Source organism: Rhododendron vialii, chromosome 3a (genome assembly GCF_030253575.1).
Source record: "Rhododendron vialii isolate Sample 1 chromosome 3a, ASM3025357v1".
Taxonomy (NCBI): domain Eukaryota; kingdom Viridiplantae; phylum Streptophyta; class Magnoliopsida; order Ericales; family Ericaceae; genus Rhododendron; species Rhododendron vialii.
Window position 1 is genome coordinate 5,651,346 of NC_080559.1, and position 23,588 is coordinate 5,674,933.

Genomic DNA, 23,588 nt, shown 5'->3' on the forward strand with positions numbered 1-23,588 from the left:
ATCGGGAACCGGCCGATACGCCTGTGAATTTCAATCTCACCGATATATCGGCCTATATCCGAACCGGGAGTCGAAAATTCCGGTACGAACCGGCCGATACGTACCGTATCGGCCGCTATTTAAAACTATGGTTTGGCTAGATAACTTATAAAATTCAGGTGCTCATGGATACTCTATAACAAATATCAACAAGAACATCCATAGTTTCCATGCCACCTAATGAGAAACATTTTCATTTTTATTTCTACCAAAGTAAATAAGCATATCCTTCAAACTAAAAGTAGGAGGAAGGGAACAATGATAATGATTCAAGTTAGAGTGGAATTACCTCACCATGGCTCCTGGGAATCGTGGTAGCCTTGCAATTTTCTCCTCAATGAGATCCAAGGTACATGTTTTGTCTTCGGATGCACTTATAAACATGCCAGAACTGATGGAAAAGAAAGTATGTCAACAATATGTTTATCACTTACTGCAAACAACATGCAGAAAATAGAAAAGAAAGAAAAAGAAGAATATACTTTCTGCATGTCATGACTATATGCTTGTCTATAGCACACTATATGTACGGAGACCGTATGTACCTTGTTCTAATCCCCTTAGTATTTTTTGCCGTTTCTCCCTCGCCTAAAGCCAAGGTTGATGGTGCAAGCTGTGCCTTTGCCATTTTGATCATGCTTTGACATTGTTCTACAGTTGCGAACAAAGAAAATTGAAAATTTAATCAATTGCTCGAGTTATGAACTGAAGCAATTACAAAAAGTAGATCACCTACGTAAGAGATTAGATGTTTCGGAAAAGAAACAACTACAATTATGAACTGAAGCAGTTACCATTTTGTTCACAAAACATGGATGGGTTTGAAAATTGAAGTTTAGTCTTATAGTTATGAAAACCAATTGCTCTCTGAAAGATTACATTACAGTGTTTATTAGACAGAGTTAGAATAGCAAAATATACACAATCTCAAAAAAAGAGGGCACCAAAAAGGGTTCTCCCTTTCCATATCAGAATATATGTGCTATGTTAAAAAGGGGATATGTCAAATGGTACAATACCTGGTAAACTGCCAAAAAAAAAAAAAACAAAATGGAACCAACGACCTTAAGCCCTATTTTGATCTGAAAGATGCACAAATAGTCATTGCCGTAAATAACCAATGTAAACCTAGTTTATCTTCCAAACATATTGAACACGTATAGAAGCACAGTATTCTCTCAACTATTAAAGCTAAAGCTGAAGCTTCTTCCCCAATAGCGTAATTTGCTCAACACCAGTTTGCTTAAAATCAAGGAGATGATTCGCAAAATTCTTGGACTACGTCGACATAAACAAGAGAACTCTTGCCACACAAATTTGTGAAGTTTAAACCCCAAATAAATTTCTAGAACCAAGAATCATAAACCCCAAATTCCAACGCACAAATCAAAACCCTAGAATAAGAAATTAATAAGGTACATCGATTGTCTCTTACCCAACTTAAAAAAACAAGAGTGGCGAGCTCTTTCCGATGAAGTCTTTCAATTGGCGTACGGCTAGACCTGTTTTGGCAAAATCTCTAGTGGAGCCACCGATCCCATGGATGAAACTAGTTGGAGGATTTTGAACCGAAATTGCAGATATTGGGGGGAACAGGATTTCAATCGAGAAAAAAAAAATTCAGCGCCCTTTTGATGGCGGCGACGGGTTTTGATGGCGTCGTTCTCGGTAGTCTGTGTGTGTGAACGAGAGAGAGAGAAAAGGGATATGGAGACTGGTTTGCTAGGGCGAGAACGGAATAGAAGTATGGGAAAACAATTGGGAAAGTTGTGAGAGAGGGGAATGAAAGTTGAATGAGAAAAGATAGCGCTAGAAAATTTTCAGGTTCAAATTTTTCACTACTCTTGGCGCGCTTGCAGTTTTTACGGGTTAACCAAATGTGGTTCTTAAAAGTGCCTCGTTAATTACTTGATGAGGCAGTTTTGTAAAAATGCCCTTTAAAAATTGCTCCAAAATTCTCGAGTTCACTTAAAAAAAAAGATCGATTACAAAAACGTTATAGTTTTGTATCTCTAAGTAAGTGCCCTATTAAATACATCTTTTCGAGGCAATTTTCACTGCCCTATCAAACTACCATAAATAAATTAAATATATTAAATTTGAGGTCAAAACTGAGTGCCGCAATAGGGAGAATCAAATGAGGCATTTTAGAGGATGGTGCCGCGTTAACAACTTGATCAGGCATTTTTTGAAAAATGCCCTTACAAAAGTGCCCCTAAATCCCCATTTTGTTGTATTTGATTTTTTTTGATCCGCAAAAAATATTTATTAAGGAGAACTCGATAGGATACACCAAGTTAAAGAGGAAGGGCTGGGACATCTAACCAACGGTTGGATGGAGAAAAGAAACAGCATCAAAGGCCCACCTCAACAACATAACCAACAACAAAAATAAAACCAGATCGAAAAACACCCAAGCAACAACAAGAAGAGAAAGTGTTGAGGAGGTGGGGGCGATCCAATTTTCTGTTGAATGGTCCTCTATTTTTTTCCTGTTTTCCCGCTTTGTTTTCCTCTCTCAGTAAGCGTGTGTGCTTAGTGAGTTTCTCTCTTGATGTACCCTTTTCGAGCCAATAAGATTTTCTTCGTTGAGCAAAAAAAAAAAACAATATCACCAACAACAATCTTGAAGAACAACAATCTCGAAAGAACTTGCGTTTCTAGTCTTTGAATGAAATTCCGACGTACCAAAAAAAAAGAAAAAAGAAGAGCTTGATGATCTTGTTCGGTTATTAATTCTTTCAGAAAAATTCGTTGCTCTAAATGGACTCGTCTCATGTTTTTTTATAAGCAAGAGACAAACTTATTTACGGAGCCACTGCAAATCGGCTCTTTACGGAACTGAGCAATCTTAGCTGTCCATTTCGGCATTGGACGGCTCGGATTAAAAATAATTTTTTTTGCTTAGCAAAAGAAATTTATCAATCTTTATAAAGATTACAAAGATTAAATGGATCAAGGGCACACCGGCAAAAAGTTACCCGAGACCGAAGGAAGGCAATATGCCAACCAAAACACCTATTAACAGTAATAGATAATTTATTACTGTTAATAGATTATTTATCTATTACTATTAATAGATTATTTTTAATTCGAATCGTCCAAAATACTTTTGGACGACCGAGATTGACCTCTGTAAACACTATCCAATGGGTTGTGGGTTAGCGACTGCTTGACCGATTCCTAGACCTAAATTAATGGGTTGCCCCAAGCGTAGGGCGGAGACCGACGCAGCATAATATCCGGTAAGACCGGAGTCGAATCCACAAAGACAGTGATGTGTGCTAACTAAAAACTCGGGTTGTTACTAATTAAACTGGCTCTTAGGTAGCCACCCTTTGTTGTTTTGAAACATTGCGCATAAAATAAAAGAAACCCTAACTTGAAACATGCTTCTAAATACGAAATAAACAAAAGATACGAATCAAACAAATACCAAAGAACAACTTTATTAAAGAACAAAAACTGAAATGAGTTACTAGTGTGCGAGAAATTGAACAAAACTTCAAAACTTGAAAGAAAAAGAAAACATTACTGTAAAACCAATATGTGCCGCAGCCCGTCGGTTGCGTGATCCCAAGAAGAATCACGGCAGCCCCAATTCTTCCTTCTTTTCCGTGGGAGAATTAATCCCCTTTTTCCAAGCTGCCGCAGTCCCCCAAGTAAAAATCCATCCTTTCGTCAGTGGGAAGAATCCTCTTTAAAGCTGTTGCTGCCGACTTCTTGTATAAACCCTTGTGAGATATCATTCACTTGGGCCTAGCCTTGGTCCACCATTTAACTATTGGGTCCATCATGTAATGGAATAAATTCAAGCCCAATTCTTTGTTTACTTTCGGTGAACATCCATTCCTTGGGCAATTAGTGTTAAACTGTTAGACTTTATATTGCTAATCAAATTAAACTCGAACAGCCCAATCTTCAAGCACCATTTAATATTCCAACTTTGCACTTTTTGTATCAAACCCTCTAAATACCTACAATACAAAAATAAAGCATAAAGTTCCGAATAATATTATAAATGGGACTTAACAAAGATAAATTAGAAGGCGTTAATATGAACATTTACTCGCCTATCAGCGACAAGAAGCTTTTTGTCAAAGAAGCAACTTCTGATCAGTATATGAACAAATCACATTTGAAGATTCCCATTTTCCAACGCCCTGTTGTGGGAAATAGATCGCAAGGGCTTTCTGGAATTCAAGGTTCTCACTTCAATATCGGATTAAGTGGACAAAAAATTTCAACCTTGGAAAATCTTTTGCCCAAATGGTTTCAGGTGATGCTAACAATGGCGATAATCTTGCGAAGGAGACAGAGAAGGTTTTGGAAAGTAGCGATCGATCAAGTGGGCCGAAGGGTATCTTTAAAATCCATTGGTAATGGGTGGCTATACCGCAGCGCGGTGGCAAAATTACACAAGTTAATCTCAATCAATGATTTAAAGGTCCAGATGACAGGGATGAGACTAGACAATATTGATATAAAGGCGATGGGTGAAAGGTTCGTGATTTTAACTTGTACAAGTAGAGAGGGAATGGAGAAAATGATCAAAGAAAAATGCCTTCAAAGGTGGTTTTCTGATTACAAACCATGGGATGGACAAGCGGCGTGCGCTGAAAGATTTGTATGGTTGTGCTGTTATGGAATGCCACTCAATGGATGGAGCAATACTTCTTTCAAATCTATTGGAGAGTTATGGGATTCCTTCATATCTACAGATGAATCAACGTTAAAGATGTCTTCTTTTGCTGATGCTAAGATTTTAATCGCCACTAATATTTTCAAGGAAATTGATGAGTGGATTACTGTTGAGGTTGAAGATAAGAGTTACAAAGTTAAGGTGATGGAAGATTCGTGCGACCAGCCACATGAAGCAGAGAAACAAATCCCTAGAGTAAATCTTGATTCTCCCTCACATTCTGATGAAGAATCAAAGGAAGAGGAGGAGGACGAGGATGATGAGGCGGATATTTTGGTGTCTGGAAGTGAAACTAATGGGTCGTCTTTGGGTGCGGAGCTGTTAGTTCGACAAGGGAGTGGAATTCATTGTGTTTCAGTAAGTGGTGGGGATGATTCTATGCTCAAGGAGGCTAATCTTGATGGGGATAATCAGTTAGTGGCCGACTCTGAACCTGATGGCGCCGAAATTGCTTCGAAGGATACAACCCAACCCTTGGGTGACGTTGGAGCAATTATTGCAGGGAAAAATCTTTCTTGCTTAGAAGATGGCACAGTGGAAAAAGTCCCAGTTACTGAAACAGTGGAATCTGATGTAGGCTTTTATAACCTTTCAGAAGTAGGCTTTTTAAATGACAAAGAAGTTGAGGACATTCAACTAGTTGTGGATCTTAACCCAATTGAGAAGGCAAAGGATATGAGGAAAGGAAAATAGAAGCAGAAGTCGATAAAAAGTATGTTGGGCATTCCTAAATCCAAGAAGAAAAGTGGAAATAAGAAGGAAAGTGGTGCTTTGTTTAGATCAGCTGTTGTTGCTGCGGCGTTACCAATTTCTTCTGAAGGCATCAATAGGACTCATCTAAATGAGGCTCAGGCTATCTGGACCGTTAACAAGATCATGGGTCTTAGTTATTCGAGTGATGAAAAGGAGCTTATTCGTTGAATCGCGATTATGGAAGCCAAAGATGAGGAAAGGGCTGAAGCGCATGATCTTCAACATAAGGATTGACTCTTAGGTGTCTGTTTGGGAGTTGTCATTGTTATTTGTTGTTTTGTTTTGGTTGAGGTTTGCCTGGTTGGGTGTATCTCCTTTGGGTTTTTGTTTTGGGTCTTAGGTGTTAGGTGTCTCTTGGGAGTGTGGGTTTTTTTGTTGGTTTCTTGCCAACCATGGTTTGTTATTCTCTCCTCTTGGATCTGAGTTGGCTTGTGACTGCTGGAGCTGTTGTTTCCCCTCGTGGGTTTTCTCTTTTCTAGCTTGAAGCTGTTTTGGATCCCTTTAATCTTTGTAATTTGTTTCAAAAAATTAATAAATTTTTTGGCATTCAAAAAAAAAAGTGAGTGGACAAATTAAATTGTTCTAAAGGAAGTTGTCACTTGAACTACCTCGTCTTGTGCGAGCAAGAGCAGGTTTTGAGCTTCTTCCAAGCGTCGGGTAAGTAGGGAGGCTACTCTATGGACTGGATTGACAAACAAATTGGGAGTATTTCATTCATCAAATTATCATTTTGATGTAGGATACTCCCATATTCAAGTGATGTGGTGGACTCTCTGCTGTTACTCTTATATGAATTGGGCCTTGAGCACGCTGTAACGGGTCGATGCTTTGTACAAACTCCCAACAAGTCTGATGGCTGACAATTTATGGAAAGACTCTTATCACGCCATTGAATGGGCTTGCACGGAGCACTCAATGGAGCTGAAAAAATTCAAGGTGACCCCCGATTGATGAAGCAAGTTCGCTAGATATATTGGATGGCTCTGTATCGATGGAGTGGGTATCCCAACTGACTCTTGATGAAGCAAGGTGGCTCGATGATGAAGTGCTATGATGGATGACTGTTAATCGATGGAGTGGGTGCGAACTGGCGATTAAGAAAAATCAGAACTACAACCTTTTATAGGGTTTTCAAATTACAAAAGACAACAGAGAACTGGCATGGCGATTAAAAAAATTAAATCGAGTAATATTACACTACCCTAGCTTACTGGTAAAGATCGATCTATCCGGGTATCTATCAATTCGGGCGAGATTACCATTTTTAGAGTTAAAGTACGTAATCCAGTTTATTATGTTGCGTAAGTTGCACATAAGCCGATGTAGGTCTCACAATTCCGGCTAGGCAGGTTGTAGTTGGCGAAGGATGAAAAAAATAGAGAATGCTATGAAACATTCAAATTATATAACATATCACTAATACAAACGTGATTTACATTAATTTATTTATCTGCTATGTCTGAAAAACAAATATAGGTAAATACAGGGAAAAACAAACCATGTCCTAACAGAGGATACATGATTATTAATCTGAACGGCCTGATCAGATTCCTCCATTATTCATAAATTTTTTGAACAGTGAAAAAAGAAAACTTATTAATCTCACACATATTTTAACTCCTCCATGCATGGATATTTTAAATAGCACATATAGTGTTAATTCCCTCCTTCTTTGTAACCGCCGCCACCTCCGTAACCCCAGCCTCCATATCCACCTGTGCCACCTACGTAACCGCCACCATCGTTTCCGCGGCCTCCATAACCCCATCTATATCTGCCTCCAGGGCCTTCGTAATAACCGCCACCTCCATACCCACCGTCATGACCGCCTCCGTAATAGCCTCCGTATCCGCCACCACGACCACCCCAGTAATAGCCGCCACGGCCCCCGTAATAGCCGCCACCGCCTCCGTAGTAGCCGCCATCATGATGATGCTTGGCATCATCTACCCCATTAGTCTGTTGTTCAGCTGCACAAACGATATATATATTCTTGATTAATAATTTAGAGGTGATTAGAAACAAGCGTGGCAACAATTCTATATATGAACGAACATAATAAATCAAAATTAGGTAAGGTTGAAAATTGAAACTCAATGAATACAAGGGCAATTGAGGTGGCTTGCATTGATTGGTCAGTGCGTTAAGTAAATGGCCCAGACCAATCAATATATTATTAACTACTTGATCAGTCGTTTTTAAATTACTTGTACTCCACCTTGAATTACAGTGGCATGAACCCAGTTGTGCCAGACTAATGATTTTTTTTTTTTTTTGACGGCGAAGCAAAAAATTTTATTTGTGGAAAATGAAATTTGAGTTACAAAATTGTTTTACCGCACTATACTAGCATTCCTGAATCCTTGAACTTGTAAACTATATAGGAATAATGACTCTCGGAATGTAATATCAGAATAACTAAAACACCTCTAAGTGGAATTTTTTCTTAAGGAACAGAACCAAGATTTTTTATTGCACGTGCCATGAAGAGAAGAAAAATGACAGAGAATGAAAAGAAGGAAAATCCAGGCCTTTTAATCGAGTTATTAACTTGCGATAAACTTTTTCACGGAGGCTCCGTGAATAATCACAGCCGTCCGTTTCGGCATTGGACGGTCCAGATTTTAAGAAAACTATTCGCTGGAAGAGTTTAACTCTTCGCGCGAATAATTTTCTTACAATCCGGACCGTCCAATACACTTTGGACGCACACGATTTAACTCCGTAAACGCAAATACACGGAAAGATCCGTAAATAAATTTTTTCTGTATTAACTTACCGGGAGTGGTAGAAGTAGTACTAGTAGTCTCAGCCAAATCCCTAGCTGTCACCTCCGAGGTGAAGAGAACAACAACAGCCAGAAAAAGGCCAAGGAAAACAATTGCTTTCGAACCCATTTCCCTCTTTAGTTGGTTGAATTAATAGAATAGGATGGTATGAAATTGAGGTGTAAATTTGAAGTCCGTATCCCTATTTATAGGCTCGGAGCTAGCAGAGATTGGAGCCAGCTATTTTCTTTTCGGTGCGTAACAAAGTCAGTAACTTCTTTGTGGTAACTTGAGCAAAGTCAATTACTTACGGAGTACTACTTCTCCTGGACTGGACAACAGCGACGCTGCGAGTACACTTTGGCTTACTTTCTCACTTAGGCTCTAGGCCCGTTTCTACCAGCTAAAAAAACAAATTACTTAACGCATTTTTTTCACTGACAAAAAATACTAAAAACTTAACGTATTTTACTAACTAGTTTTCACAAACAAAAAAGTTATTACCAACTCAATTTTTTCACTCACATATTCAGCAAAAAAAATTTCACTACAGCCGGAAATAACTTGACATTTCTTAACAACTTATTCACTACCGGAAACATCTAATAAATTTTCAACCACAAATAAAAATCTACAAATTTTTCACTACTGGAAACAACCCTTAGTTTGGATTGGAGGAATTTTGAGGAGGATTAATGAGAATGTGATGTCTTGTTTCCATGATTCCAACGTTTGGAGGAGACGGGAACGGAAATGTGATGTCATACTTCTATGATTCCTATGTTTGGAAGAGACAAGAATATGAATGAGATTCTTAATATCATATTCATTCAGGAATCACATTCCCAGATTAAGTGAGAATCTAATCCCATCCTTACCCCATGGTAATATGAAATTCCTGCTCATTCATTAAGAAAATTAAGAAAATGTTAACTTTGATAAATTTTCAAAATAATTATCACCTGAACAAGATTATTGAGTTAATTCAAACACCAGAGATGAAATGAAATTAATCCGTATTAAATTTTTAGGAAATTGATTCATAGTAATCATATTCCTATTCTACTCAAGAAAATTCTCAAAAATTTAATTCCCAGCAATGATATTCCTATTTCCGCTCAAGATTCTGGTCATCCAGACATAGCCTTAAAGGAAAAACCACCTGAAATTAAATTGAGATACGTGACTATCCAAATGCCCCATTTGGGAAAGGTACAAATTTTTAGTGCATCTGCTTTAACCCTCAACCTAGAGTGCGAATATATTTATTAAATATGATTACCCTATGTATTTGGTAATGTCTTTTTTAATTTCAGAGTGCTATATATATATATATATATATATATATATATATTGGAGAGATGAAAACCTACCCATGCACGTCTGTCAATGCGGGGCCTTTGCCCGAAAATCTTGATCAAATGCTCATTCTGTCGGAGGTGGAGGTTCAACCGGGGGCTCTTCTTTCTGGGGTCGGCTCCCATCCAGTCTCTCTCCATCCAGTTTTTCAGTTCTGTTTGGGCTGTTCGTGGGCTCTTTCCGGGCTCACAATAATGTTCGAAACCGGTCACTTTTTATAGCTTGCCGAAAATATTGATCACGTCGAAAATCAAGTTGATTGAACACCATTTGATATGATTTTGAAGTTGAAGAATGCTCTGAGCTAGAAGCAAAATAAGGAGCCAAACCCCCCGTGAATTGATTCAACCGTCATTCTAAAGGCAATGACAAATATCTTTTCTTCCAGAGGAGTTACCGTATTAATTTTTTATAGGCACAACAAGATTTTATTAAAACTCGACAAAGGGTACATCGAGGACAGAAGAGTTACCGTATTGCCTGAGTCGATACGATACAGTGATACACCAAGCAATCGCTTCATATATATACAGTGAATCGCTGGAAGCATGAATCTAGCTAACTATGAAGCATGAATCGCTATATATCAAGTGAGATGCTTGGTATTATGATCACAGTAACAGAAAAAGTATACGAAGTTTCTAACATATTCAAGCTCGTTACTACCAATTGGGGCTAGCGCAGTTGACCAGGACTCTTGCATTTCACTAAGAGATCAGAAGTTCGAGTTTCCCCACCTGCGTGTGAGTGTTCTTCCCTTAGCGGGCTTTTCCTTTCTTTCTTTGTTTATTCCCTATAATGGACTTATTTCTTGTATTGGTTGAGTTGTTGGGTTTGGTTATCTCGTGAACTCTTATAATTAATATAGTGTCCCGAGTTTGTACTTTGTACTTCATATCTGATGTAAAAATAATCTCTTTTATCGATTGACAAAAAAAAAAGCTTGTTACTCTTTGATATGAGCTACTCTATACTCAAAAGAGTAACGCATATCAAAGAGTAACGAGCTTTAATTTTGAAGGCTAACACCTCTAGTACAGCTTCTTTCCGAATGAGTTAATTCCAAAAGAACACATCCGGAATTTTTGTTCGGCTCATCTGCCGGAGTTTTTTTTTTTTTATTTTATCGACAAAGAAATTTCATTCATCAAAACGATTAAAAAAAAAATCAGTACGATAAGAAAATAAAAGCATCGAGAGAACCTGGAAAAGAGCTCAATACCCAATCACTAGAAGTTCTACATAAAAATCGCTCTATTTATTGAATAACTGTGTCATGGTTAGGGATGTAAACGAACCGAATAGTTCGCGAGCTCGGCTCGGCTCGTTCCACAAAAACTCCGCTTGTTAAGGAAAGTTCGGCTCGATAAAAAGGCTCATTTACTAAATGACTAGGCTCGGTTCGTTAAGGGCTCGGAAAGGCTCAAGTCGAGCTCGACCAAACTCGACTCTGCTCGTTTACGGCCTTAGTCATAGTATAATGTGGATGTGTGTCTATATATATAATGTATATTTTTCCACATCACAAACGTGCCTGCCATTTCTCTGGACTTTATCTTTCCTAGAAATTCTATATACTTGATCAGTCGTTTTTAAGTTTACTTGTACTTCAACTATAGAGCCATGGACCCGTAATTGTGATAGCCTCATTTCTTCCCATTTATTTATCAATGCTATCCGACAATCAAGGCACACTTGGAACAAATTAATTAAACTAATAAGATTAAAAACAATAATCAAATGACCTCACTTGATCAGTGGTACGTACACTACAAGAAATTCTAGATCTCACGGCACTTTTTCTACCAACGGCTTGAAAAAGCGTTACAATCAGAGATCTACACCATCACTTTCTTCTAGGCGGAGCTTGAATGAGACTTTCCCTGCCAGCGGCCCATTCTTGCATGGAATAGAGTTGTTAAAGATGAGATTATTCCTAGCAAGCCAGATAGACCAGAGCTCGACCCTGCATGCATAAAGGGCTGCTTCCCAGCAAAAATTTTCCTGGTTGGAGTAATTGTTTGCAAACCACATGCTCACCAAAGCTTGACCATGTTCGTTTCGGGTCTCTAGACCCAAACTTTTCTTTCTGTTCACAGTCTCCATAAAATTTTCTCTCTAATTATTACTCTAATTTCTCTATCTATCTCTCTCTACTGACCACTCATTACCCAAAAAAACTTAAAACCCAAAACGAACATGGCCGGATGTCTGAAGGATAAACCCATGAAATGCCCCACCATTCAAGAATACTAGCTAGCCCAAATGATTCTCGTAAACGGGCAGTGTAAAAGCAAGTGATTAGGTGTCTTCAATTCTGCAATACAGAAAGCAACCAAGCCTTGCATTCATAGTACTCCCTCTGTCCCAAATTGGATGTCAATTTTTGATATCCGTGCCAAATTCAATTTCTTATATCTTTCAAAATATGGATCTTGTTTTTTTTTTTTTGTGCTCGGTAAACGAAACATTTTATAGAACTCGAAGGGGTTACATCGAGGGAAAACATCCAAGCTTACAGAGCTTAGAGACACCTAAAAACACAAACACATCCAACCGAAAGTTGGATAACACACCTCAAAAAAGATTACAATTTCAATTTTCGGATACCATCTAAAAATACCTTGAACTCTTCCACAATGTAGACCTTGATGTCGAACTTGGCCTTCATTCACATCGCAACCCTTGTTTTAACTACATCTCCCACTTCCCAGGCCTGTTTTGTTGAGTTGTTGAAAATATAGTCATTCCTCACCAACCAAAGGGACCATAGCATTGCAATAGAAACAAGCTTCCCAAATAAGTTTCTCCAAATTGGAAAACCCATTTGCAAACCACCAATTTGCTAATTTCGGAACCGAGACTGGGCACACCCATTTCATATTCCACCAGTCTAAAATTATTGACCAAACACTCCAAGAGAAATGGCAATGAAGAAATAAGTGTTGGTGTGTTTCAAGATGCATTGATCATAGAGGACACAAAGCAAAATGAATCTCAACTATCACATTTCTACTTAGAAGTTTTGACCTGGTAAGAGTTTTTTCCTTGACAGCCAACCAAGCAAAAATTTCCACCTTTGGAGGGCTTACGTTCTTCCAAAGAGAACCCAAGGGAGCATTGCTTGAATGGGATAGCAACTCCCAATGACCATATGCCAATTTCACTGTGAAAATACCATCCCCTGTCCAGTGCCACATCAAAGCATTAGGCTTCGATTGGTTTAACGTCACCCGTTGTAGTTGCTGCCTCAGGTTATCCATCTCTCGCTTCTCCTGCCCAAACATGTCTCTCCTGAACAGAAGGTCCCAAGATCCCCCAACAATGTTTCCCCTCAAATTGCTGATCAGTTCCTCCTTTTGAGTAGATAATGAAAACAGTCTAGGGTATACTTCTTTCAAAGGTAACTCACCCAACCAAACATGTTCCCAAAACACAGTAGCATTACTTGAATTTACCTGTGCTCTGAAGCTCTCTCGAATAGAATATCCCAAATGAAGAATTCTCGAGTGAGCAGATATTCGCCCAAATTCTTGAGGTTGAACCGGAACCATGACCATAAGGGAGCCAGCAATTTCTATCCAGTCTATATTTACCTCTAATGGCTTTCACCCAAAGAGACTCTCTATCTTTTCCAAATCTCCACCACCATTTGGCCAAAAGAGCTAGATTCTGTTGGAGCATCTTTTTCACCCCCAAACCTCCGTCAGATTTCTTCCTTGTTATCTCATCCCATTTTACCAAGTGAATCTTCTGTTTATCACTAGTGTCACCCTAAAAGAACTGTCTTTGCATTTTCTCCAGTTTTCTCGCAACTGCTACTGGCATTTTAAACAAGGACATAAAGTAGATGGGCCCGTTTGCAGTGTTGGATTTGATAAGAGTAATCCTTCCCCTAGTCGAAATACACTAGGATCTCCGAACACTCAAGACCTTCTCAATCCTTTCAATTACGGGATTCCAAGTCTTAATCCTACTTGGGTTTGCACCTAAAGGCAAACCAAGGTATTTGATTGGTATCTTTTCCACCTTACACCCCATGATATGAGCCAATGAATTTATCGCTTCCGGTGGAACATTCACTCCACAAAGAGAGCTTTTTGAGAAGTTAATTCTCAAACCAGACATCAGTTGGAAGCACCTTAAAATTCTTTTAATGTTTGCCATCTCCTCCGAGTCATTGTTGCAAAAAAAGAATAGTATCATCAGCAAATTATAGATGAGATAATGAAACCCCATTGCTCCCCAATTTAGTTCTTGAGATAATATTCCTTTCCTTTGCTCGTTCTAGCATTATGTTAAGGGCTTCCACAATAATATTAAAGAGGAACAAAGATAGGGGATCCCCCTGTCTAAGCCCCTTCTGCGTGCTAAATTCTTGAGAAACTAAACCATTGATCAATATTGACATAGAGACCGATGAGCAGCACTCCATAATCCAGCCTCTCCACCTGTCCCTAAATCCCATCCTCAATAGCATGTTGTTCAAAAAGCTCTAGTCAACACAATCGTACGCTCTTTCAAAGTCTAGCTTTAAAATAAGGCCCCCATGCGACCTAATTTTTCAGCTGTGAATGGCCTCATTAGCTATAAGGACACCATCCAAAATTTGTTTCCCACAAACAAAGGCAGCTTGGGACTCCCCAATAACTGATCGCATATGCTCTTTAATTCTATTCGCCAATACTTTAGAAAGAATCTTATAGACCCACCCCACCAAACTAATGGGTCTATACTCTTTAAAAGAAACCGGACAAGCTACCTTAAGAATCAAAGAGACAGAAGTAGAATTGATACCTTTAGTAAGCTTCCCATTGGCATGGAACTCAGAGAAAAATTGGAGGACCGTCTCTTTCATAAAATCCCAACTTTTCTTAACAAAAGAAAAGTTAAAGCCGTCGGGCCCAGGAGCTTTGAGACTGCTACATCCATGCAAGGCAGCCACAATTTCCTTCTCCTCAAATTGCTTCTCAAGTTGCAAAGCTATCTCTGGTTCTATCTTTCTAGAGAAAAATCCCCCCAACACTGGTCTGATCCTTTTGTCTTAAAATTATTCCGAGCAAATTCTGTAGCGGCTTCTTTGATCTGGTCCGGATCCACCACCAGACACCCATTCATCTTTATTGAACCCACCAAGTTCCTCTTGAATCGGTTGTTAGCTGAGATTTGAAAAAACCTGGTGTTTCTATCTCCCAATTTCAGCCACTTGATTCTAGATTTCTGTTTCCAAAAAGATTCCAACAGATTTGAAAGCCTCCAATAATCTGACTTGACAGAACATCTCATCGCTTTTTTCCTCGTCGTTCAGTTGCCTAACTTCAGATAAAATGTCGAAGTGATGGAGTTTAGCTTCAGAGTCCTGAAAAGCACAATTGATGTCACCAAAATCCTCTTTATTCCAAGCCTTCAATCTGACCTTTATTGCTTTTAATTTTTGCACAATGACAAAGCCGGCCCAGCCACTCACCTGAACCTCATCCCAAGCCTCTTTAGCTACCTTCAAACAATTAGGATCGGACAGCCATATGTCCAAAAACCTGAAAGGTTTTGGACCCCAATCTCTATCATCATCCAAAAGCATGATAGGGCAATGGTCTGAAATTGGCCTAGGAAGACCCCATTGCAAGACCCTAAACTTATCAAGAAAAGGTTGGGACAACAGAAATCTATCCAAGCGGCTACGGATGGCGGAGTTCTGGTAATTGGTCCACGTAAACTTCCTGCCCAACATTGGAATATCGATCACATCCTGGATCTTGTTTGATAGTTCTCGATTAGTTCTATTATACAAGTTCTCGATTAGTTCTATTATACAAAAATTTTAAATTGATAAAAGAAATTATAGATTAAAATATATAAGCGATGAAAATGACACGAGTTTTAAAAATTGTCATCCTTTTTGGGACTGGGGGAGTATTACTTTGAGCTCCTAATTAATCCTCTTGAAATTAATCAAAGCAGACCTTGTAGCAATTCTTTGTTGAGTGGCTTGCCAAACAAAGAACTCAATCTTAGGAGGGCTGAGCTTTTTTCCAGATTGAATAAGTATAGTAGAGGATTTTGGTGGTGTTGTGAATCTTCCCATTTGTCATATTCAGATTTGACTGAGAATTCTTTTTCTCCTGATTCTATTTTTCTTTATGCTCTTGATTACCTCATGTATATTTAGGTTGGCTTCCGATCATCAATTTTTCTGCGATTCTAAAGTGGCATATGATTATCGGAGGCTAGGGTGTCAGGCATAGTTGGGATATCAGTTTTTCATTGTTGTCAGTGGTGGAGCTAGGATTTGGCCCGAGGGGGGCCAACTAAGGAGAAGTATTTTCATGCAAAAATGTACTCAATATAAGGTGTAGCTTTTGTAGTATATTAACATATCATGTGTGTGTGTGTGTGTATGTGTGTGTGTGTATATATATATATATTGTATATGAAATTTTTTTTTTTTATTGTTAGATAGTTGCAACACACATGTGTTATTATTCTTGTCTATGGAAGAAATTGAGAAATTCCTATGGCGATGTAAAATAACTTTAATTCTTGGTTAGATCAAATAAAAAATATTTAATATTTTCATAGATTGGCTATACTAATTACAAATAATTAATAATCTATACTAATTATAAATAATTAATAATCATACTACATGTTAATATTTTCAAATTTCAGGAGGGGCCGAGCCCGCATGGGCTCTTATATACCTCCACCAATGGTCATTGTGATACTGTCATACTTTGGATCCTTTTAATCGTTGTAAATTGGTCATAAAAAAAATCGTTGCAAACTTGTTTCAAATTACTAATAAATTTCTTTCTTTTGCAGATTAATAAACATTCAACGTATAGCTCCTTGTGCTTCAAAACACACACACACACACACAACATTAATACAATGTAATTTAATTAACACAACTTGAAAATCATACACAGGAAAATAAATCAAACACAGGAAAATACAAACCATGCCCTAACAGATGAACTACTAGATGACTGTAATTAATCTAAAGGGCCTGATCAGATTTCCTCCATTATTCATACATATTTTAACTTGGCCTCCTATAAGTTTAATTCCCTTCTTCTTCGTAACCGCCGCCTCCGTAACCGCCACCTCCGTATCGGCCTCCATATCCACCCCCGTATCCGCCACCTCCATATCCACCTCCGTATCCGCCACCTCCATATCGACCTCCATATCCACCTCCGTATCCGCCGCCTCCATATCGGCCTCCATATCCACCCCCGTAATAACCGCCACCTCCGTAATATCCACCATCATGATGACGATAATACTTTGAATCATCTACCGCATTAGTCTGTTGATCAGCTGCACAAATGATATACATGCTTGATTACTAGTACAGAGGTGATTAGAAACAAGCGTGAAAACAATTCTAGTATGAACGAACATATTAAAGCGAAATTTCAAAAAAAGAAAATTGGAACTGAGTGGTCATAGTGTAATATTAAATTGTCTAGACCAATCAATATATTATAAACTAGTAGATCAGTCGTTTTGAAGTTACTTGTACTCCAACTTGAATTACAGTGGCAGGAACCCTAATTGTGCTATACTAAAAACGACTTTAAATATAAAAAAAAAAAATTACATTTTTTTATTTTTTCTTTTCAGAAGAGATCATCTCAAATTAAGAAGATTATCCTGCAAGTATACATGGGGATGCTATTGCCCTACGATCGTGTGGTGCTGCAAAATAATGTAGTATTGTCCCCATCTAAAATAATTTGGAGTTGAATAAGGTTTTACATTGGTTTAGCCTGTTTAAATCGAAACTTAATTCAGCTTTCTAAAAAAGCTTTAAATATAGATCGATTGGTTTACCTTTACCCCACTACACCATCACTCCTGAATCCGTGAATTTGTAGGATATATAGGATTTATGACATGCGCAATCTCGGAAAGTAATTGCAGAATAACTAAAACAGCTCTAAGCGGACCTCGTACTTAAGAGACAGAACCAAGATTTTATTGCATGTTGTGCCATGAAGAGAGGAAAAAAGCTAGAGGTACGAAATCATCAATCAAATATTCAGCTAAAAAGATGAACTTACTAGGGGTAGTAGTACTAGGGGTAGTAGAAGTGGTAGTAGTCTCAGCCAAATCCCTGGCTGTCACCTCCGAGGAGATGAGAAGAGCAACGGCCAGAAAAAGGCCAAGGAAAACAATTGCTTTCGAACCCATTTCCCTCTTTAGTTTTTCTTTTGCTCTCTTTAGTTGGTTGGATAGACTGGTTTGGAATGAAATCGAAGTTCGATTTCGATGTCCATTTATAGGCTCGGAGAGATATTCCAGTGGCTGTGAGTACACACTGAAAAAGAGTACTGTTTGACAAATTCACTAACTTGTTCTTCTTTGTAATTTGACAAAGTCAATAAATTTTCTTTTTAATTGGTAACTTGACAAAGTCAGTAACTATTAATACTTCTCCTGGTTTTCTTGCCCGCTGTATCAGGAGAAGAAACTGAAATAGATAAATGTTGGGTCCAGTTGGCCTGCACCATGTTAAGCTTGTCATCATACCCTAATCCTTAATAATTCAACAAACTATTTTTTTTTTTTTTGGCCCCATCTCGAGTTCTAAAAGACGATTTGAATCAATCATTTAGCATGTCCCGGATACAAGAATTTATATATTAAAAATTAGATTGATCAGATATTTATAGCTGTATTATTCAACTTGATCAGTGGTTTTTGAGTTTACTTGTACTTCAACTTCAATTGTAGTGGCAGGGACCCCTAATTAATGAGATGATTCAAATTAACGAGATGGTTTTTTGACTTTAAACAAGACTGATTCAAATTAATGAGATGAGGCACAACGAGTGTGCTGCTATCCCTCCCCGAACAATATGAGATATTGATGAAATTATATAACTGCAAACACATGGGACGCTGTCAGAGAAGTTTGGGCTTGATTTTCAGGTTTCAAGCATTTCAGCATCTCCTGTCCAGAACTCCAGACGGTGGTTGCATCTGTCCGGATGCATGGTTTTTTTTTTTGCTCGGCAAAGAAAAATTTATGGATCTCGATAGGGGTACATCGAGAGGGAGGAGATGGTACAAGCAAAATTGCTTAACCAAGGAAAGACGATACATAAATAAATAAAAGACAAGAAGAAAAAACATCCAACAAAAAATTGGATGTTGAGACACGCCTAAATCCCGTTCTAAATTTTCAACTTTCAAATTCTGTCGAGATAGCCCCTGAAGTCTTCCACCGAGTAGATCTTGATGTCGAATTTTGCTTTAATCCACGTTGTTACTCTTGTCTAGATCAACTCCGCCAGTTCCCAACCAAGCATTATATGGATTGGGATACAAGTGCAGCTAGTCCTATGTTCAAACTGCTTCTACTCTGTGTAGTTTGATGTATTTTCCTGTGTAATCTGGTTTTTCCCCTGTCGTGTTGGTTTCTCGCCAACCTCCCCCCACCCTCACATATCCTTAGCTTAGGTGCCAACTTAGTTTGGATGTAGGTTTTTAGTTGTGATACTGTTTCTTGTTTCCTTTTAATCTTTATAACTTCGTTTCTAAGATTAATGAAATTTCTTTTGCTGATAAAAAAAAAAAAAACCTTCGTCAGTTCACACACCCTTGTTATTACATTGTTGAAGATATAGCCATTCCTCGCTAGCCAAAGAGACCAAATGGTTGCAAAAAAATAAGATCCCCAGATATGTTTCTCCAGAGTGGCATACTTTTTTTTTGAACAAAAATATTTTATTAAGGGGGAAAGGGGAAGGGAATTCCAACCAAAAGTTGGAACATACATCCGGCCAGTTGGGAACAAAGTCCAAACACACCTAGTAAGACAAAGTCCAAAATATTCATGGGTCTAAAACCCTGATAATACAATCAAAGCACATAAAAAAAGGCCTAAAGTAAAATAAACAACAAAGCTCAGTCCAAAAGAAAACCCAAACCTAACCCTTTACATTTGAGAAACTTCGATCACAGTTGTAGATCACCATCATCCACCAAAATCAAAACAGATCACACCCACCACCACCATGCAACAGATTTGCTGTGGGAGCTGCACGGAACCCAACAGGAATAGATCTGCCGTGGGAGCTCAACTCTGCTGGTAGGCGAAAACCGCCCAACAGCGGAAACACAGCGGGAGCCTCTCCGGCCTGTCAAACCACAAAAGACCAGATCTTTCAATGATGAGGGCAAACACAGTTGACATGCCACCGTTCCATTATCAAAGACCATTCAAGTCTTATACTAGGAAAGTGGAAATATAGTCTGGACAGAGGCCTATATCTGTCCGGACGATTAGGACATAAATCGATAAGTATTCTGTAAGAGCGTCCAGACACACCGCGTTGTTTTGTGCAATCATAAATAGATTAATTAGACTTTCAATTATATTGTGAGAGTTACGCAGGTCCAAGAGACGTGGTCAACTACATGCTCATGCATTTGCATGAGTACGTAAGTCTTAATTAAAAAGTCAGGGGTAGACTTGGTACTGCAGGGACAATGATAAAAAAAAAAGACTCTATGTGGACTACTTGATTCTTAATTCTTTCTTGTATCGATCAATTAAGTAGGTGGACTGCTTCTTTCGTGTTTATTTAAAAATAATAACATGCAGAAAAACATGTGCATTACTCCACTAATTCGTTCCCGAGGTGATCTCATTGCATGCGACTGTGTTGAGGTTGAAGCCAAGAGCCCATCGTGTATAACCCCAAGATCCCATCGTGTTCTACTGGCACAAAAGAATAAGTATAACCCCGTTCTACGGGCATGCAAGAGTGTGTATAACCCCAACAAGCGCGCAGCTGTGGAAACTTAAACCTAAGTTTTGAGTGAGGAACTCCAAATACTTGTACATAGAGATAACATCTTGGTGATACTGTTGGCTGGCTTCTAGTATATACCTAAACATTAACTTTAGTTCACGAGGGACAAAATAAATAGGGGAGTGATTTTACACTTCTCAAATTGATAACCGCACTCTCAAAGGGGAGTGCCAAAATCAATTTGGAAACTGGGAAGTATTGTTATAAATTTGGGGAGTACCAAAATCAATTCCCCACTAAATAAACGATCATCAAATCTATAATATTTTGCTTTTTCAATATATATACACATATCTACTTTATAGCTTTTGATCGGTAGATTCCTCGTTTAACTACAAGTCGATTAATGTACACATGCACTTTCGTAGCCAAGATATTAATTTTTTTACAATATGATTGAGTGAGAACGTTACGAATTTCATTGCTGAAAAGTTACGATTTTTTAGTATAAAAGTTACGAGATGTACCAAAATATTATGAATTATAGTGAAAATGTTATGAATCATAATGCTGAAAAATTATAAGTTTTAGAACAATACTTACAAAACACACAAAAATATTATTATTATTTTTTGAACAGCGAAGCAAAAATGTTATTGATTAGAAAAAGGATTACAAAGAAAAGCTCAAGTTGGCAAGAAACCAACAGAACACCTAATGGGCCCAGCCCATATCACCAAAGAAGTCTAAATAGGTATAAATATAACAAGGGAAAATGACGGCCAAGGACATGTTTTGATATTTAATATCTGTCAATGACATTTTCAGTATTAACAATTGTTCTTAGCATGTTCTTGGAGGGTATTAATTATCAAAACACGTCATGGACCGTCATTTTCCCTTATAACAATAAAGCTCACAAGAAACCTAAAACCCAAATAGAACAACTAAGTCCAAAACACCAGAACCGTAACCTAAAAAACTAAAAGGCATAATCCATAAATAACATAGGCCTAGCCGGAGACCAACAGAGCACCTAATGGGCCCAGCCCAGATCACCAAAGAAGTCTAAATAGGTATAAATATAACAAGGGAAAATGACGGCCAAGGATATGTTTTGATATTTAATATCTGTCAAGGACATTTTCAATATTAACAATTGTTCTTATTATGTTCTTGGAGGGTATTAATTATCAAAATACGTCATGGACCGTCATTTTCCCTTATAACAATAAAGCTCACAAGAAACCTAAAACCCAAATAGAATAACTAAGTCCAAAACACCAGAACCGTAACCTAAAAAACTAAAAGGCATAACCCATAGATAACATAGGCCTAGCCGGAGACCAACAGAGCACCTAATGGGCCCAGCCCAGATCACCAAAGAAGTCTAAATAGGTATAAATATAACAAGGGAAAATGACGGCCAAGGATATGTTTTGATATTTAATATCTGTCAAGGACATTTTCAGTATTAACAATTGTTCTTAGCATGTTCTTGGAGGGTATTAATTATCAAAACACGTCATGGACCGTCATTTTCCCTTATAACAATAAAGCTCACAAGAAACCTAAAACCCAAATAGAACAACTAAGTCCAAAACACCAAAACCGTAACCTAAAAAACTAAAAGGCATAACCCATAGATAACATAGGCCTAGCCGGAGACCAACTCATAGACAACATAGGCCAGCCTAAACAGCAACCTTACCCGCCACCAACAACGGCCACCTGGAGTGAGATGGGCCACTGCCACCACCGTCCCCGGAGCCTGAGGAACAAGCCCCTATTGTTACCCCGGAGAACGACCTGACCACCCCACCACAACCCACCCACATCCACCAACACCACCCTTCACCAGCAACGAATCACCACCACAACCTGCAAAACACACAAAAATATTATGAACGAATTATACAATAAGTATATATGAATAAGTATATATGATATGCACTTTTAAAAGTTGTGTGTCGTAGACTCTCTCTTTTGTCCAGTATGCCCAAAAAACACACCCCTGGTTGAACCTTGCGAGCCGACAGGATGTGCATTTGATCAAGATTTTCGGGCAAAGGTCCCGCACCAACCGACGTGTATGCATGGATAGGTTTTTTTTTTTTTCGAATACGTCGCACTCCTGAATTAAAAAAGACATTACCAGCTTATAGAGTTTAATCATATTCAATGATTATATTTTGCAGGGGTGGCTGCACGATAGGTTAAGGGTTCAAGCGGACATTTTGGCTCAAATATGTACTAAAATTTTGTATTTTTACATATGTTTTCGATTTTTTTTTCATGTAATTCAATTTTTTTTTTCATAGTATCAGTACTGAATTATTCATGTGTAGGCAAAGTAAAAGAAAATTCACTTTAATTTTTGAGTAAGTAGATAATGTAGCGCAACAAATTTAAATAAAATTTTGCAGCTACCTCTTTAACTTTTGATACTATGTGATGAGCTACCAACATAGTGATTAGCTACGGACTTACACTCACCGGGGTCACGTATCTCAACTCAATTTCAGGAGGTTTTTTTCCCCCTAAAGTGAGAAAGTAGGCAAAAAAGAGAGTGACTAATCATTGTATGAAAGGTGGTAGTACACATGGAGAGTTTTTTTTTTTTTTTTACCGAATTGCTAATGAGACCATCGTGAAACACTTTCACAAAATGAAACTCTGACAGGGTCATCCATGATTGAGAGTAATTTAGCGATGAATGCTTAAGCATAGAAAGTTCTAGAAGTAGTTATCTAACGAGCTTTTGTGCAAATGGGACCAGTAAATGGGGAGGGAGGGAGGGAGTAGTTCAAAGTAAACGAATTTAGTTTAAAAGCTTTCACCACGTATCATGAAATGAAGCAAAGTATAAATTTGTTTACATAGCTATCAATATCTGATCGATTCAAATTAATCGTCTTTTGAGAGCCCGAGATGGGGCCGAAAAAATTATACTCCAGTTTGTTGAATAATGAAGGGATAAGCTAGGGGGTTTTGATCGATGACAAGATTAACATGGTGCAGACCAACTGGACCCAGCATTTTATCTATTGCAGTTTCTTTAAATTTGCTGATAGCTTGCAAGAAAACCAGGAGAATTTGTCAAGTTACCAATTAAAAAGAAAATTCATTGACTTTGTCAAATTTCAAAGAAGAACAAGTTACTGAATTTGTCAAACACTCTCTTTAGTGTGTGCACAC

The 23,588-nt window shown here is 38.1% G+C and overlaps 2 protein-coding genes and 1 long non-coding RNA gene across 4 annotated transcripts; all 3 read right to left on the minus strand.

Moving 5' to 3' along the window:
• Positions 1–299: 299 nt before the first annotated feature.
• LOC131319090 (uncharacterized) lies at positions 300–1,599 on the minus strand. Its single transcript, XR_009197882.1, has 3 exons — positions 1,475–1,599; positions 585–690; positions 300–430 (listed from the first exon to the last, which is right to left on the minus strand). It is a non-coding gene; the product is annotated as an uncharacterized LOC131319090 (long non-coding RNA).
• Positions 1,600–6,877: 5,278 nt separating this feature from the next.
• LOC131319086 (abscisic acid and environmental stress-inducible protein-like) lies at positions 6,878–8,540 on the minus strand. Its single transcript, XM_058349202.1, has 2 exons — positions 8,274–8,540; positions 6,878–7,464 (listed from the first exon to the last, which is right to left on the minus strand). The coding sequence occupies exons 1-2, from the start codon at positions 8,389–8,391 to the stop codon at positions 7,151–7,153; spliced, it is 432 nt and encodes a 143-aa protein (XP_058205185.1). The 5' UTR covers positions 8,392–8,540; the 3' UTR covers positions 6,878–7,150.
• Positions 8,541–16,504: 7,964 nt separating this feature from the next.
• On the minus strand, positions 16,505–17,961 carry LOC131319087 (abscisic acid and environmental stress-inducible protein-like). Of its 2 annotated transcripts, none has more exons than XM_058349203.1 (2): positions 17,691–17,961; positions 16,505–16,944 (listed from the first exon to the last, which is right to left on the minus strand). In XM_058349203.1, the coding sequence occupies exons 1-2, from the start codon at positions 17,818–17,820 to the stop codon at positions 16,685–16,687; spliced, it is 390 nt and encodes a 129-aa protein (XP_058205186.1). In that variant the 5' UTR covers positions 17,821–17,961; the 3' UTR covers positions 16,505–16,684. The 2 variants fall into 2 exon arrangements, with proteins under 2 accessions (XP_058205186.1, XP_058205187.1); XM_058349204.1 differs by having other exon boundaries at positions 17,706–17,954.
• Between the last annotated feature and the right edge of the window lie 5,627 nt (positions 17,962–23,588).

Coding starts and splice junctions, on each gene's coding strand:
- LOC131319086 (XM_058349202.1), bottom strand. CDS start 8,391: ATGGGTTCGAAAGCAATTGTTTTCCTTGGCCTTTTTCTGGCTGTTGTT. Junction 7,465..8,273: donor TACTACTTCTACCACTCCCG/GTAAGTTAATAC, acceptor TCGTTTGTGCAG/CTGAACAACAGACTAATGGG.
- LOC131319087 (XM_058349203.1), bottom strand. CDS start 17,820: ATGGGTTCGAAAGCAATTGTTTTCCTTGGCCTTTTTCTGGCCGTTGCT. Junction 16,945..17,690: donor CCCTAGTACTACTACCCCTA/GTAAGTTCATCT, acceptor TCATTTGTGCAG/CTGATCAACAGACTAATGCG.